At 47.7% G+C, this 16,426-nt stretch overlaps 6 protein-coding genes across 6 annotated transcripts; 1 reads left to right on the top strand and 5 right to left on the bottom strand.

The window, feature by feature from the left end:
• Positions 1-1,132: 1,132 nt before the first annotated feature.
• N7520_008801 (FAD-dependent oxidoreductase) lies at positions 1,133-3,040 on the bottom strand (the record flags this gene model as incomplete). The annotated part of the gene is made up of 3 exons (XM_057142735.1): positions 1,133-2,128; positions 2,185-2,711; positions 2,782-3,040. The coding sequence occupies 3 exons, from the start codon at positions 3,038-3,040 to the stop codon at positions 1,133-1,135; spliced, it is 1,782 nt and encodes a 593-aa protein (XP_056992023.1).
• A 2,177-nt stretch (positions 3,041-5,217) lies between these two features.
• On the bottom strand, positions 5,218-6,261 carry N7520_008800 (uncharacterized protein; the record flags this gene model as incomplete). The annotated part of the gene is made up of 1 exon (XM_057142734.1): positions 5,218-6,261. One exon carries the CDS (start codon positions 6,259-6,261, stop codon positions 5,218-5,220), a length of 1,044 nt encoding a protein of 347 aa, XP_056992022.1.
• Positions 6,262-6,518: 257 nt separating this feature from the next.
• Positions 6,519-7,631, bottom strand: N7520_008799 (aldo/keto reductase; the record flags this gene model as incomplete). The annotated part of the gene is made up of 6 exons (XM_057142733.1): positions 6,519-6,674; positions 6,729-7,098; positions 7,149-7,330; positions 7,381-7,438; positions 7,493-7,503; positions 7,560-7,631. 6 exons carry the CDS (start codon positions 7,629-7,631, stop codon positions 6,519-6,521), a joined length of 849 nt encoding a protein of 282 aa, XP_056992021.1.
• Positions 7,632-8,758: 1,127 nt separating this feature from the next.
• Positions 8,759-10,074, top strand: N7520_008798 (putative translation factor pelota; the record flags this gene model as incomplete). The annotated part of the gene is made up of 3 exons (XM_057142732.1): positions 8,759-8,836; positions 8,894-9,382; positions 9,430-10,074. 3 exons carry the CDS (start codon positions 8,759-8,761, stop codon positions 10,072-10,074), a joined length of 1,212 nt encoding a protein of 403 aa, XP_056992020.1.
• Positions 10,075-10,958: 884 nt separating this feature from the next.
• Positions 10,959-12,210, bottom strand: N7520_008797 (uncharacterized protein; the record flags this gene model as incomplete). Its single annotated transcript, XM_057142731.1, has 4 exons — positions 10,959-11,150; positions 11,215-11,280; positions 11,379-12,056; positions 12,124-12,210. 4 exons carry the CDS (start codon positions 12,208-12,210, stop codon positions 10,959-10,961), a joined length of 1,023 nt encoding a protein of 340 aa, XP_056992019.1.
• Positions 12,211-14,145: 1,935 nt separating this feature from the next.
• N7520_008796 (ER lumen protein-retaining receptor) lies at positions 14,146-15,226 on the bottom strand (the record flags this gene model as incomplete). The annotated part of the gene is made up of 3 exons (XM_057142730.1): positions 14,146-14,718; positions 14,772-15,073; positions 15,130-15,226. The coding sequence occupies 3 exons, from the start codon at positions 15,224-15,226 to the stop codon at positions 14,146-14,148; spliced, it is 972 nt and encodes a 323-aa protein (XP_056992018.1).
• Between the last annotated feature and the right edge of the window lie 1,200 nt (positions 15,227-16,426).

Genomic DNA, 16,426 nt, shown 5'->3' with positions numbered 1-16,426 from the left:
CGATCATGGTAACAGAAACAGCTTCACTTGTAATTTTTCACAAATTTCAAATCCTCTTTTTCTCTTCAGTCAAATGCCTTCTTGAACCCACTGCAACCGCATCTTCTACTCCCACTTCGAATCCACCCTCTGGGTGTGCCCTTACAAGCAATGGTGCAATGACAGCATGATCGTAAAACCTTGGTATCTCAGCTCCGACTTCAACTTCAACTGCCCACACTCTGAAATGGCGCCGCTGTTCTCTTTGATCGCACGGTCAGGACAATTTTCAGAATGGGCTTAGCCTCAGCGTCGACTTTCGGCATCCGACTTCAACTTACACTTCGACTGCCCACACTCTGAGCTGGCGCCGCTGTTTGCTCACATGATTACACGGCCAGGACAAGGCTCGGAATGGGCTCAAATTTTACTTCAATCCCCAATCACCGATCTTCTCAGACTTGATCTTCTCGGTCTCGGTCTTCTCGGTTTCAATCATCTTCTTGGTCCTCATCTTTATCGACTTTCTCGGTTCCTCAGTATCTCTTCTCGGTTTACTTTCCAGTCTTCTACATTTGCCAATCTTCCGACTGCAAATCAATCATCTTCTTCAGAACATTCCTCTGGGTTCCATATAATATAATTATCCATCATCTGCTTTCGATCAATCTTCCATGATCCTCACAGCAACCAAACAATCGGCACGAGCCATATTTGTCTTTGGCAGGAAGTAGACTCAAACAACGCAGAATTCCTTGTTCTTCTCGAATCACAAAAAAATATGCGCTTGTTTGAAGTCAACCTGAAGGCACCGTCATACGTTGTCATTGGGTTTCTAATAATATGTGCTTATGTCAACATCATTTATTCATTCCAAGGAAGAAAACCTGTTCAATGTCATAAAACAATTTTCTACTTCATATTTTTCCCTGGTAAAGTCTCAGTAGCTACCAATTTATAGAAGACAAGCCAATATGTATAGCCTTACTCCACATTCAGAACTGGATTCTTCAATGATCTCATTTGTAGTTTAGGTACTCTATCCAGATTAATTTGCCCCTTGGTCTTGATCCAGCAATATTTGACGAATTCAGTTAATACAATAATAAGCTATTTTTAGCTTGACTTGCACTGATATCCATTCCTAGTCACCTCATACAGGACACAAAGCTTCAGCATCCCAATCCTCACTGCCAACACCAGTCCGAACAATGAAAAGATTCTCAGGGTCCCATTTCTGTTTGACATCATAGAGAAGCGGGTAATTGGAGCCCCAGAAGCTGTCTTGGAAGTCTTCCTCATAGCCGTCGGCCTCATTGAGATAGCAGCCACCCTCCGGTGCGGGATCCAGCTTCTTAAGAATCGGAACCTCGACCTCAGTCAAATTTCGATGGATCTTCTGCTGTTCAGCGAATGATGTGTCGGTGTCCCACCCACGCGCAATGATGAGATGGACCTGTGCTTGACGCCAGATAGGATGCAACGCACTGTTGACAACACCGGCGTTGGCCCACACGGCGGGTCCAGCGACAACGAGACCCTGGATAGCATTTTCACCCACAGTTGTATTTCCTGGATACACGCGCAGACTTCGAAGAGCCTCTGTGACCTTTCCTGGTCCTTCGGCTGACTTCATGAAGTCGCGTGTCACCAGACGCGAACCAAGGATGACGGGTGAGCCGACTCCACTGGTGCTCTCGGTTAATTCGATGTACATTGACGTTGCCTTCGGGACATAGGTCGATGTGTAGTTAAAGGCCGAGCCAGTCATATTTCCAAGTGCGTATATGAATGGTTGCATGATCTTGTCGACGGCCGCCTTGCTGGTCGCGTTACCGAAGCCACCTTCGGCGGTGATCGCAGAGATCTGGCCAGCCGTGGAATCGGGATAGTCAGGGATCAGCCAGTAGTACATACTACCACCGGCCTCGTTGAACTCGGGCAGGAAGGCGTGGAAATACTCGACTGCTTTCCAGTACTCCTCTGACTGGAATTGCGCTCCGCCGGAAATGGAGAAGCTCACGATCGGTTTGTCCTCGAAGGCCCGCACAGTCACGGAGGTGACAACGCCCCAAGTTCCGCCGCCTCCTCCCCGGAGCGCCCAGAAGAGGTCTGCGTTCTGGTAAGCGTTGGCAGTCAAGTGGCTCCCCTGGTGGCTAGTTAGCTCTGTCTACTAACCCAGCTGTGGATAATTAGTGCACTTACATTTGCAACAACCACATTGAATTCCAAAGCATTATCAGAGGCCATGCCATGGATACCAGCAAGCAGAGAATGACCTCCTCCCTGGATGTATCCTCCAGTGACACCCACGCCGGCTGCGGACCCACCGACGGCTATGATATCATTCTCGCCCAACCACCTGTACATATCATACAACTGAACACCGGCGCCAAGGGTTGCTGCAAGACCCACCCCTCCATCTTCACCATCATAGCCGGCAGGCTTGAAGTTTGTGTGCTTTGTCATATTGGTCATCAAGTGGGTGTTGATCTGCAGCGACTCCGGAGCAACAGATCGGCCAGCATGGTTATGGCCAGTATTCTTAATAGCCACGCGCAGGTTATACATGCTGGCAAAACGCACGCCAGCCTGAATATCCTCCACCGACTCGGCCTGGAGGGTGTATCGCGATATCCGGCCTTGTCCACACGGCATTGTTTTCTTCGAGTCGATGTAGCATGACTGGTTTTGAGCAGGCCACGCCTCCCAGTTTGGCCAATCCACGGCACCTGTGAACTTTTGATGAGTATCTTTTGATTCCATGCCCCACATTCTGATTTCGTTATCGCGTCGACATACCTGGCTGATTGGATCTCCAAAGTTCGTCATTCTCGTTTCTCTTAGCGATATTGCATGCGGTGTAATTATACCCAGACCCATGGCAGACAGCTGCCAAGGGCCTTAGAGCATGTACGTGGCCATTGGCTGTCTGGTTCAAACTTTGCCATTCAGCTTGGGAAGGCCAGCAAGAGTCTGAGGGGAGACACCGGCAGGACTTTGCGGATACTGCGACGCCTGCGAAAGCAAGCAGAGAATATAACATAGTATTTGAAAGCATTGTGACCTGACTCAGCGCTGATACCCAATATAGAGAAAAGCGGTGGCGTGAGCCTCGATTGTCCAATAATGGTTGTGTAAATAAAACACCAACAAACGAGAGCAGACCGGTCTTTATACAATAGCGAGTCTCCTCATAAGAACAACAAAAGGGAATTAATATTGGTGCAGTTAAAACAACTTGCCCCCAACCATTGCTCAATCCAACGCATTACTTGAAGAGGAGAAAAGCCGATCACTACCCATGCTGCTTCGCACTATGTCACATTTCAGCTTCTCCATGTAGGTAGGAATGGAATCCTTGCAAATCTCTGGGGGCCGCGTGCTGTCACCGCATCCCAGAAAGTGCAACAGTGCGAGCCTTGTTGGATTCCTGGTCAAATTTGACAATTCACAAGGCTGTATCCTGGTGGATCCGCAACAGAGTGCGTACGTCCTCCGCTTGTGGCTTGGCGGCCCGCCCCCGGGGCCAAAGGATCATGTTCCAATAGATAGAGGATGCGGCTGTTGGCTGTTGGCAAAATTGAGCACTTTTTACTTCAGGGGTCTTGTTAACATGTACGGGGTGCAATTTCTCCGTACTATGATCAATCAAAGACGAAATAAGTATGTGATATGTGTTCGTCCAGGTTTTGATCTACAGCATTTGATCCTTTTTTAGCTGATGGATCCTCGCGTACTCTATGAATACTAATTTATTGCAGTTTTGGAAGTGATCGTTCATTTTACAGCCTAAATTGGCAGCTTCCTGGCTGGTTTTACGTCATGGACACTGCCAACATCTAACCTCGCAAGGTTCGCAGTCCACTTAAGCCTCAATCGGTATGCATAACCACCTTTAATCTGTTGTGTATTCTGATGCCCTTCCTATTATGGAGACTACTATTTTAAGATTACCTACTGGGGATATGGGATCATATAAGAAAAAAATGGTTGGAAATGTAATCAACATATTCTGTGGCGGGTGTTCTCCGAGTAGTCCGGATATATATTTCGTAATGGATAATGCACAAAAGATTTACCGGCCAATCCCTGAATCTGCTGCTATTAAATATGGAATTATGATATTTGACCTACCAAATCACTAGCTCAGCAGATATTAATAGAAATCCCTCGAATTTCGTTACTTAATTTGCTGTTTAAAGAGCCAAATTGTTGTCCAAGTTGAACCCCCTAATTGGGGAGTTGAACCTCCCGATTAGGCTAGTGACATATATCCGTGCACGCACCATGTAGCAAAGTCGGTGGGATATCTTGCGTTACGGGGGGCGGCTTTGCGTTCTGACCGTAAGCAGCCCATAACCGGCTCACGGCTATAGGGTACGTGCACCGGAAGATCCGGCAAGTTACTTGATCTGCCCCTTTTTACCCATAAGCCCCCGTGTCCCACCCCCGTTGATCATCACGCCCCCCTCTAACCAAATTGGGATAGCTTGTTATTGTACTGGACAGCTCACGCGATACCAAAATACATCTGCATTACCTATAGTCTGCAATAATTTTCTAGTCAGGATCCAGTCAGGAGGCTCAAATGCTATAAAGGACCTGTGATCAGCCGAGGTTTTTCGATATAGGTAACTGGAACTGGTTTGGATGGGAGTACTATAAATAGAAAGCTCCTAATCCTGCGCTAAGTAGCTAGTTGTAGCAGGGTATAGACTGGGGCCATGGCTATGGAAGGCGTGCTAAATAAAGAAGATGCCTAGACGACATGATTTAATCCTCTAACATTGTTTTTCTGTAGCTCGAGGATGAGCAAAGATGGACCACCTGACAACGATTTAAAACGCGCTGTCTACAGGAAAGCAAAGTGATGTGTTCCGCTAAAATTGGTGTATTCATATAAGAAAGACATAAGTACATGTACAGTTCGTTACATGAGGCGTTCGTTGCATGAGATAGGACATCTTGTTCTCAATGTGACCAGTGCCCCAAAAAGGCGTTGTGTATGAAATAAACGAAATGCGTATCCATGGTCATTGCAACCAGACCCTAGTCAAGCCTTTTTTGACAGTCTCCGATTTTCCAAACCTGAGATAGTATCCAGCTCCAGCTCTGGACTGGCTGAAAGGTCCCCCAAAGCAGAGCTGATCTGATTCAACTAATGAAAATGTTCCATACTCCAAAATCTTAATATCCTGCGAAAGTGGAGAAAATTAATTGCCAATAGGCTGCTAGTCAAAGGGGCGCTTGTTGAGGCTTGGTGCCAAATTCCATAAGTTCTCCAAAAGAGTCACCGCAACCGCGTGAGAAGACATCTTCCAGATAGTCTGCAGTCTCGTCGTTGAAGGAATCACCGAACGAAGCCACGAGGCTGGCGATATTCTTCGGATGAGCACTCGGGGGTGGCTGTAATAATGTATGGTTGGTGTCAGTATGACTTGCTTGTGTGACTGCAGCTGCTTCGGCTTTGTTTATGATGTCGTCGTCGTAAAACGCGGAGCAGTCGGAGAATTCATCATCATCATCATCATCATTGGCCGTTTTTATGGTATTCTTGATAATTTGACCGGAATTATGTGAGTTGGAATCCTTCCAGTTGCCAGCATTCTGGAGGATAGAGAGTTCGCGCTGCAAGTCTTCGTCTATGTCATCAAAGTAATCCGAGTCTGGCTCGGTGTCCCCATCTTGACTAACGCTCTCGATGTGTCCATTGTCGCTGTAGGGCTTGGGTTCAGGCATCACGGGCGCAGGCATCACGGGCGCAGGCAGCACGGGCGCAGGAATAACGGGTTCAGGAATACCAGGCTCAGAAATCAGACCTTCTAGTTCAGATTCCGATCCAAAATCGAATTCCAGGTCGGATTCAGGTTCGGGCTCGGGCTTGGGTTCAGCCTCAGGTTCAGGTTCAGGCGTTGGTTCAGGCGACGATTCAGTAGGTTTTTCAGACGGAGAAGCTTTGTTCTTAAACCCCAAGAATTTCGAGAGTAGCGGCTGACTAGCCGGGATCTTGCCCGCAGTGGGATCAGGCAAGCCTTGCCGCCTTGCCTCCTCACGAGCCTTCGCATCTTGCTCAATTTTCTTCTTCTTGTTGGCAACGCGTCTCTTTTCCTTCTCGCGTATGTCCTTTGCCCGTTTTTCCAATAGTTCCTCGCGTTCCATCTGCTTTATTTGCTTGGCGGTGAATTTGAGCCGTTTGTTGCTGCGCTGGTATCGGCGGCGCACCGTGCTGGATTTCTCGAGGATAATCCGCGGCCGATCTGGCGGCCGATCCGGTGGCATGTTGGAGGCAACCGTTGAGGGCCACTGCCTGGCGTGATTCCGCTCATGGGGGACAGGTGATTTAGGGGAAGATGGTGCTTCATGTTCTTTGTTTGCTTTGGCGGAACATTTGTTGGCGGCGATACGTTCTGCCGATCAATAGATTGCCTAATTGGGCGAGTTAAACGCGTCTACACCTGAACGCTCGCATTTCTTCGGAACTTAAGGCTCAGTCCTTTTGCTCATCAATCGTCTACTAATTTAACTGGTGGGTTGATCTAGATCTTGCAATCCCGAACCGGGTCCCAGCACACGGGCGCATACGAGTCAAGCTTCAGGCTAGCCATGTCCTCCTCGGAAAGCACGAAGTCAAACACATCCGCATTCTCTTGAATACGCGAATCGGTCACCGACTTAGGCAGTGGGACATATCCCTAGCAACAAACATCAGCTAAGTTCTCTTTGTCAACAGATCACAAAAAACATACCTTCTGCAAGCTCCAGCGAATCAGAATCTGAGCAGGAGACTTGCCATGCTTCTGAGCGAGGCTCGTCAAGACAGGCTCCTTCATGCGCGTGGCTTGTACAAGAGGCGAGTATGCCTCAACAACCACATTGCGCTTCTTCAACCATTCTGCGACATCGTCGCGAGGACACCAGGGGTGGATCTCATACTGGCCGACGGAGATCTGACCACCACCACCCGCCTTAATGTAGGCTTCGAGCTCCTCCAGCTGCGGGATACCAAAGTTAGACACACCCAGCGACCGGATGTGTCCCGCCTGTTGAGCTTCAACCAGAGCACGCCAGGTGCCTAGACGGTCATCTTTTCCGCCGTAGGGTGCGTGGATCAACATGCTAATTGGGTTGTTAGCTTGATATCGAGCTTGTGTAGTAAGCGTACGTACAGGTCAATGTAGCCGAGATCCGCGGCGGCAATACTCTCTTTGATGGCCTGCTTGGCCTTTTCGTAGCCCATGCATGAGCGTGGCACCTTGCTTGTGTAGAAGATCTTGGATCGGTCCAGTCCTGACTTGCGGATGGCCGAAGCGCTTTCTTTCTCATTGCCGTAGACTTTGGCGCTGTCCACCTATACAAAGAATTAATACCCCAGTCCTTATTAGTGACTGGTAGACTTACATGGCGATATCCTAGCTCAAGAGCCTTGATGGTCACCTTCTCTGTGACATCGGGAGGCCTGTACCAAATTAATCAATGGTCAATTGTAAGATATTTAACTTGCGATATATACGTCTGGTAGACCTAGAATGAGTCATATTAGAAAATCCAAATCTCCCACACGGGATAGAGCCACATACACCGAATCCGACCACCGGGATCTCATATCCCGACACCAACTTGAGAGTGGATTGAAGCGAAAGGCCAGCCATTGTGTATTGAAGCAGTAGTTGAGAAAGAAATGAATATTTGAAGATTCCAAGAAATTTAACTTAGAAGTTGCTGATTGATAACCCCCACATAGTTTCCGTCTGTTTCCATGTCGCAACTCGATTAGGGAATTGCTAATTTGAATGTGGGGGAGCGGATCAAGCCGACTGGATCAGCATCTTGAGGAATTGAAGATTCTTCTGCTGGTTCCAATTCTTGTTATTACGCCACAGTTACGATATATGATACATGACTACTAGATGACGTTTTCATTACATATTAGCTAATTGCTCTATTCTACGCTCTCGACCGGGTACCGATAAGATGAAGTCAAATGGTATCAAATAAATATATGACATTATGCTCTGCCTGATGAAGTGAGTTAGGGGTCATGAGTTCGAACTTGTAGTCACATTTCAATCATTTATACGTAGGATGATGCTGAAAGATTATTGCTCAGCCTGGAGAAGAATTTCATCATAGGTCAACTGTAAGTCAGCTCCCGCTAGCGCCTTGGAGGTAGTTCAAACATGAAACCAAGAATCTCCGTTGACATCCGCTTATAAGGGCGGTCAATGGCACATTTAGTAACATTGAGAAGGGCCAGGCTTGAGATAGTTGATACAATCTCCATGATAAATCAGGCTCATCAACTGTCTAAGTTGGTATAGAACTTTATCAATCCGGAGTCACCAGCAAAGAAATCTGTTCCAGCTATGCCAAAGCCAAACAGAGCAAGTGCTTTACATTCAATTGTTATCAGAGATCTGCAGGTGTTCGAAGACCACTTACAAAAAGGACCGTTGTTTTCTAGTCATCAATGACGTAGCCTGGAACGGGCGGGCAATCAATGAAGAAGTTTGTTGATAAATGAAGCTAGCAGAAGTCTTTAGTAGTCCTGAAGCTGCCCTGAAGAAAACCTTCATATAGCATACATAAAATCAATTGAAACAAGGCATACTAGAGAGCAAAGAGTATTAAAAGTCATGTTAATTCTCTGAGCATGCGTATCTCAGCGGTGACCAGTGGCAGTATTGTGCGGGGCAGCATTGTGATCAGGTTATTAAATCTTACCCTGATTAGTTTTATTGACAGATCAGGAGCAGCCGAACAATCCCCTCTCACAATCATGCGTCTTGTGAAGAACAAGATTGAGCATGATGGCTCCGGAGCCGTCACATTGTTCCCGGAGGAGCCCGAAGACATGGTACGACATTCGATCAACAAACCACATTCTGCAGAAAGCTAATACAATTTGATCTAGTGGCACGCATACAACCTCATCCGACCGGGAGACCTATTACGCGCAAGCGCTATCCGTCGAGTCACCACAACCCAAGAGACCGGGTCCACCTCATCTGCTCGAGTACATTTAAACCTCGAAATCCGCGTGAAGAGCCTTGATTTCGATCCTCAGAGCTCAGAGCTTCATGTCTCTGGTCAAATCGTCAATGAGACAGCACATACCAAGATCGGACAATTCCACACTCTCGATTTGGAGCTGAACCGCAATTTCACTTTAGAAAAGGATGTTGGTTCGGATGGTGAGGGGGTTGGGTGGGACAGCATTGCGGTGGAGATGCTCAAGGATGCTGTGGATGAGGGTGGGAAGCGTCGCGCAGAGGCAGTCGCCGTTGTGATGCAGGAGGGTCTGGCGCATATATGTTTTATTGGCCAATTCCAGACAATATTGAAGCAGAAGGTTGAGATGTCTGTGCCGAGAAAACGACAGGGCGGAGGAGATCATGATAAAGTGAGTATATCAGTCTGTCAGGATGGAGAAAAGCTAAAAAGAGACAGGGAATGGGCAAATTCTTCCGCGTTACGCTGGACACACTTCTTCGACAGATGGAATTTAATACCAGCATTACCTCGGGTTCGAACAATGAGGCCGTGAAACCTGTTCTATTAGCCTCGCCTGGGTTCGTTGCTGCGGGCTTCCACAAATACATCCAGTCAGAGGCATCGACCACACCCGCACTCAGAAGACTCCTCGCCAGTGTTGTTGTTGTGCACTCCGCCTCCGGATACATGAACTCTTTATCAGAGGTCCTTCAATCCCCTGCGGTGAAAACCCTCTTGGCCGATACAAAATACGCGCGCGAGACCAGATTAATGGACGAGTTCTTGGACCAGTTGCGCAAGGAAACGAATAAAGCCACTTATGGTCCACGCGAGGTCGAGTCAGCAGTCGACCAGGGCGCTGTGGGTCGCGGTGGAGGAGTGTTGATCATGTCCAACCGCTTGTTCAGATCGCAAAATGTCGCCGAACGGAAACGATGGGTTGGACTTGTTGATCGAGTACGAGATGTGGAAGGTGGTGAGGTGCGAATCCTCAGCTCTGATCATGAGAGTGGAAAGCGTCTTGAGGGACTTGGAGGTATTGCGGCGCTTCTGACATTCCCCGTTATGGATGAAGATTTGGATTCTGATGATGATGCGTGACCTGCCACTTCGTACCCCTGAGTGGTTCAAAATATACTGATGACTTTATGAGAATGAACCGTCTAGAGGCCAACGGCCGGGCATGTCCGTTCCCCTGAGCTGAAGATACAACGCATATAGTAAAAACGTTAGACTTTGGGAACATTGAACTAGGTCGACTCTGGTACCAATTTTGCTTGTTACATATTCCATTGTAGCTCCATGCAAATTTCCAAGGCCGCAAAGCCAAGGAGGAAGTCAACGAAATAGAAGAATTCCATCTGACCCTCTCTTCCATCATACGATCCATACTAATCTAAGTCAAGGAAAGCATTGCTAAAGATAGTCCATGCCTGAATAGAGCGAATGTCTAGGTATGATCCAAACATAGACATCTGCAACCAATATTAGCTCCATCTCCATCTCCATCTCCAACCCCCGAAGTCAAGTCCGCAATGTAACACCGGAAGACCAACATTATTGCCGGCGATCTTCTCAATCAAGAGATCAGAAGCGATCTAAATAAAAACAAGAGGCAACTGTTATGGAGCTAAGTGTATACTGTACGCACGGCCCCGATTTGTCCTAAATAGATGAAACAAAGTTCCCCTGATCTTATTCGCCAGGGGCCAAATCTCAGCATTAGCTTAATTTACAGTGGGTCCGCTAGTCGATTCGATCATCATGCATTTGATGAGAGCTTGTATAGCTAAGTATAGAGCTAGACATTCTATTTCTATGTGGTGGATTTGGTCTTAAAATATCTCTTAATTTGTAGCCCAAAAGGTATATCAAAATGTAACGCTAATGCCATGCAATGCCATGTTAATCCGTGGATAAAACATGCAGAAGTGAAAACGCTGTATGCTCAAATAAACAATGCTGAAAATAGAAATATTAATGCTTTACTCCGGGTCCAATGAGTGAGGCCGCGCTCGCTTTCGTTTTCTTGTTAGCGCGGGTGGTGACTGAGGAGGATCGGTCATGGCGGAGGGTGATGCACTCGTATTCAGACGATGTTGCTTCGTTTCTATAAGTCGCAATTGAAATCTGCATTGATCAGGTGTATATTCTTTTGTAGCCCCGAGTTCCTTCATCTGAAAACCCAAAACAAAGTAAGTAACGAGTTCAGAGACACTTAGGGCTCAGCCTCAAACTCACCTTATCCGCTATAAATCGATACTTCTCCTTCTCCCACATCCCACTAGCCGTCATAAGAAGCTGGATCTAAAGCAAATCAGCACAATGATCAACAGTAGAGTAATACCCTTCATACCTAGGGTAGATCCCTATCTGGGTCAATTGGGTTCGGTTCACGTACTCACATCGTGATCTTCCCAGTTCGTATTCCGTTGATCGCGTCGACGTTTCAATCGCATCTGCAACCGCGCCTCCGTAGCATCCTTGTTAAATTTTTCCCGAAATAGCTCCCGTACAACCTTCCACGCTGTATTCTGCTCCCGCAATTCCTCCACAAATGCATCTTCTTCCATGGCCTGTGGATCCCGGCGGCCCCTACCGGGGGCCCTGGGACGGGGGTGTAGCTGTGTCGGGGGCCGAGGATTCAACCGCTCGCGCTCCATGCGCTCCATGCCCTCTGGATGGGGAAGGATATTGATTGGAGTATCACGGGTGGATTTAGGCTGGGGTTGTGAAGATGCGCGTCTCGCGCGCTTAGGCGCAGGAACTTGTGGTGAAATGCCCGGGGTGGAGGATTGGCCATAGTCGAGATTAAGATCATCCGGGGCGTATATGTAGCTTGCATCTGGGGCTGATGAAACAGGAAAATCGGATGCGAAGGGAGCGGTGATTCCTAGGCCTTGTGGGGCTAGAGAATTGCTGTATTGATATTCTGGGATATATTCTTGCGAGTGATGGCTCAGAGCGGGACTTGGTCGGAATGAGTTGTCGGGAAGACTGACTGGGGTCAGGATGCTGGGTTGTCCTATTGGTTCTGTGCAATAGGAGGCATTTACGCCTAGGAAAGCGGCTTGAAACTCGGGCTAAAGATAGTATTGTTAGCCGTTGGGTTGGAGGGTGGCCCCGGGGGCCAATGAGGCAGGATCGTACAGTTTCGACCCCGGTCCAGTCGGGTCCAATCCCATCGTAGAAGGATTGCATCTCCTCTGGAGAGCAGCTGTCATCGTTGAGGGACATGATGCTCGCACGGTAATACGGTAGAACCATGTATTGCTTCTAGAAGGCGGAGAGAGCAGTTGATTGGAAGTAGAAGCGATGGTGGCAACGATATGAAACACGGATCCGGGGCTTGCAGCAGATTTGGAACACGGCGTTTGTTGGAGAATGGTGGTTGGAAGCGGCTAAATGAAACCAACAAGACTGGCATGCGTCGGCAGGAGCTGAAGGCTGAAGCTGAGGGCTGAAGTCTGAAGAAATGATTCTTTATAGATGAAGATTGTCTCCAGGTACAGGTGGGGGTCGAAGGAATAAGATATAGATTCAATGACTTCTCTCAACTGCAATAGAGAAATCGATATCACAGCCCACGCTGGAATGCCTTGCAAGGCAGGATGAACAACCGATTTGGCGTGGGGAACTATAGGCTCAGAGTGCACCAGAAAGCAAGGACTGTACCGCCGATGACCGCTGTGCTGCAATGGAACCGCTCGGAGGAGAAATGTGTAGACTCGTCGAGGGCCTATATTTAAGCGCCTATGGATGCAATGGTCCCGTCTTGATATTCATCATTTTCGGCCCCCATTCGATTTCCCCCACGCCCCCGGGAAAGACATCACCATGAGCTGAATGAGCTGAAGAAATATCATGCCTGATGTGGAAATACTTCAAATGAGGAAAGCAATTTGTAGTTGAAGGCCTCATTGCGAATCAAAATAGAATGGAAATTGGTAAAAGTGGGACTAACGGCACAGGGCCGAAAACCAACGGGATTTGATTGTCTTTAATGGGGCCGGAAATTTAATAATTTTAGTTCTATAAGTGAACTAAGTTATAACTTAGTGGATTCATAGATTTTAGTCTATGCATGGTAGCATGTATACTATAATGTGTTTCGCAGGGATTCCCATCTTTACTCAGCTTCCCTTTAGCCCTATCCTGCACCTTTCCCTCAGCTCCTGTGGGATTTATCCTTAACGTCAGTCAAGGCTCAAGGCTGAATCTTGAATCCTGAATCCTGAACCTTGATCCTGAATCTCCAATCCAGATCGAATATAGTGGAGAACAAACGAGAACAAACCGAAGGTCATAGATCCCCCCCCCCTGATGATCCATCCTTCCCGTTGAGTCCCCCTCGAAAAAAAAGTTAACAGAAAACCACATGGGCCCCTCATTCAAGGTTCATCCAATGGAAAGGGAATTTATCACCGGCGGCTCTTGACTGGACGAAGCGTCAACCGGGGCCCGTGAGGCTGAAAGGCCCACGCGCGCAGCAAATGGCTTTTTTGCTCCGGAGAATTCTTGACAAGTGGTTAAGCGCCCAGGACCCTATGTGCCGTTCCCGAATCTTCTTTGACATGCACTGCCTATAGCCGCATAGTTGATTGATTTATGATCTAGAATGGTGTTCATCTTTGGGGCTTGGCGTAGATTATAACCCCACATTGCACATCCTACGTGTTCAGACTAAGCGCCCGGAATCGGTTTCTGAGATGACAAGTCACTTGGGGAAGATTGATAAATCTGAAATGTTTCTCAAGTCTCATTTTTCTCATTACATGGGTTTCTTGATTTTGCTGGTGGATCTAAGAACGTTAATAGACGCAATGGTTTCCTAGTTCGGCAGTCAAGATCCCTGCAGCTGCATGCAACTAACGGTGGCTGGGGCTCTGTTCAGCTAAACTTGTCGAAAATTCTGCACTGCAAATCAATAGGGCTGCCAACATTAGCAAGGCAGACTCGACTTTGGGGCCGTTCTTAGGACTTGGTTTCTACACTGTTGATATGCTATGCGAATGTGCATGGATGTACGCTCCCGAAATGTAGAAATTGACTAAGATAAATGCACGCTGTCATAACATTAAACCCGATACTAGGACAATCCTGGCCTATCAATACTCCTGCATCGTTGATTTTCAATTCCTGTGATATACCGGCAACTATTGCCCTCGATTATCATGCGGTCTGGTGACGTGGACTAGAAAGATCATGATCCTCGTCCGAATCGTCCCCTAGAGCAGCTGCAAAATCGTCGGGATGGTCCCCGTGCGCCTGGTGATGATCCAGTGTGTCATCCGCAGCAATGGAGACACCACGGGCGCCCCACCGGTTGTTGCTAGGTCGGTTTTCATCCCCTTCCACATCGTCTTGGAGACCCTGTTCCTCATCAGTGGAGCCACGCACTCCTCGAAGGTTGAGAACACGGTTCACCAGCCAACTCTTGCGGAGATCTTCCGAATCAACGACCCCGCCGTTACGAAGCTTGACTCGCTGGCGCGAATAGTACACCCACGCAAAGTCAACGTAGAACGCAGTCTGCACAAGCCCGAAGACGAACGCAATCAGATCCCAGGAGTGCTCGCTACCGAACCCGCGAACCAGCCAGTTCAGAATGTAGAATGCTCGGTAAGACCCCAGCGCAGCGAGGTAATAGGAGTCAATCACGGTCGGCACGGTGGTTTGTCGTAGGAGCAGTAGCTGGGGGAGTACGCAGACCGATTCGAGGATAATAGAGAACGCCCAGCAAAGCTGTGTGCATAGATTAGCACCCTGTCGGGGATAACATCTGTATAGCATCTTACCTCCATGAACCAAGCCGGTGGGAAACCACGCTCCAACACAGCGATCGCAATCGGCGCCAGCACCAGCGATCCAGCCACCGAGTAGATCCCAAGCTTCCAAGCTCTTTCTCTCTCGCGTGTCCTCGGGAAGACCTTCATCATGATGAACACAACGTAAAAAGAGCTGGTCAGGTAAAACAACTTGAAAAGGATATTCCACAACGACGCTCCATGTCCAAAATTCCATGATGACCCCTTGAATATATCCAGATACCGAGTCACGAACACAAGCCCGTAGAGCAGCTGCGTGAGGAGCGAAACACCTAAAGAAGCCACATGTCAGAAAAGTCACTTATACCAGGATACCCAGATAACGTACCCTCAGCACTCTTGTTCTTATGAATGGCCCAGATCAGAATACATATCGACACGAGGTGGGATATGTCTGCCAAATAGCGAAAGACGTTCCACCCCATTGTCTGTAGAATGGGTTCGTTGCGGGGCGAAAATTGAAATTGATTTAATGAGTTCCACCAAAGATAGATGAAAGAGATTTGCCACCCTTCAAAGTGGTAAGTGCAGAGTGTATTTGCAGCTGATTTAGGATTGTTGTCCACGGAGGCTGCACTTCCCTATGCCTGCCTGGAGACTGGATGGGGAAAGCTTCCTTATCAGTGATCGAGCTTGGGCCGCGTGTCCTCACGTGATGCAATCCCCAGCCCCAACGACGTCATCAATCACGTGAATACATCGACACAGTAAGATCGACGCTGAAGTACATAGTGCACAAGATAGCAGCCATGGCAAACAAGAATCCCAATAAGAAAAAAAACAAAAACATACAACAGTCAGGATTCGCATGTGGTCACCCACCATACTACTAACTAACCGGCGTGTGGCTTAAGTACGGCTGAGCGGACGGGAAGCCCTGTTCTCCACACCCTATGGTCGTATGTACTGGATTTGTATTTGATTTGCACTATATAGTGCAAATCTACAGAAGTATACACTTTCGCATCGCGCGACTAGGGTGAGAAGGGTGAAAGCGATGTGAGAAATCACCCTTTGGCAACACGATCAATGCAATAAGTGATAGTAAAATTTATGGTGATCTGGGTCCAATCATATAGTTTTCGATAGGCTAGCACGGTATGAAAATTCTAGGAACAGTGAAAGATCATTCATTGTCTCTCTTCGCTAATTTCTGGTTTCTTCGCCTAGGAAAAAAATATCCTCAGTATCTTAATGTGGAAGAGACAACAGATAACAGGCCCGTGCCGTGGATCGAACACGGGAGCCCGCTGACGATTTCAAAATAGTAAATTCCTATTTCTTCGGTTTCCTCTGGAGTGATTACGAGATGTTTATTAGGTCGGAGATTCTAAATTGGAAAGATGCAGAGTTGGGGTAGTCGGGGGGACATACCCCACACATCAGATGCTCGGATTCATGGAACACTTGGACTACAAGTAGTAATTTGTCAACAATTAATCTATGTACCCAGGACAACGACTTCTTATTGCAAATTCAAACTATGCTCGATTCATTATTTCTCAATATCAACGTAGTCTAGTCAGTCTGCGCGTATCAGTTGTTAAAAGCAGGCAAGGAATTCCCAAAAATCAACATCATCACTTGGAAACTGTGCAATATTTTTCATCATCCGTTTTCGCCTT

The sequence above is a fragment of the Penicillium odoratum genome (genome assembly GCF_028828045.1).
Source record: "Penicillium odoratum strain IBT 22623 chromosome Unknown utg000006l_segment0_segment0, whole genome shotgun sequence".
In the NCBI taxonomy this organism is placed as follows: Eukaryota; Fungi; Ascomycota; class Eurotiomycetes; order Eurotiales; family Aspergillaceae; genus Penicillium; species Penicillium odoratum.
Note: the sequence above shows the minus strand (reverse complement) of the source record. Positions and strands in the feature narration are given on the sequence as shown.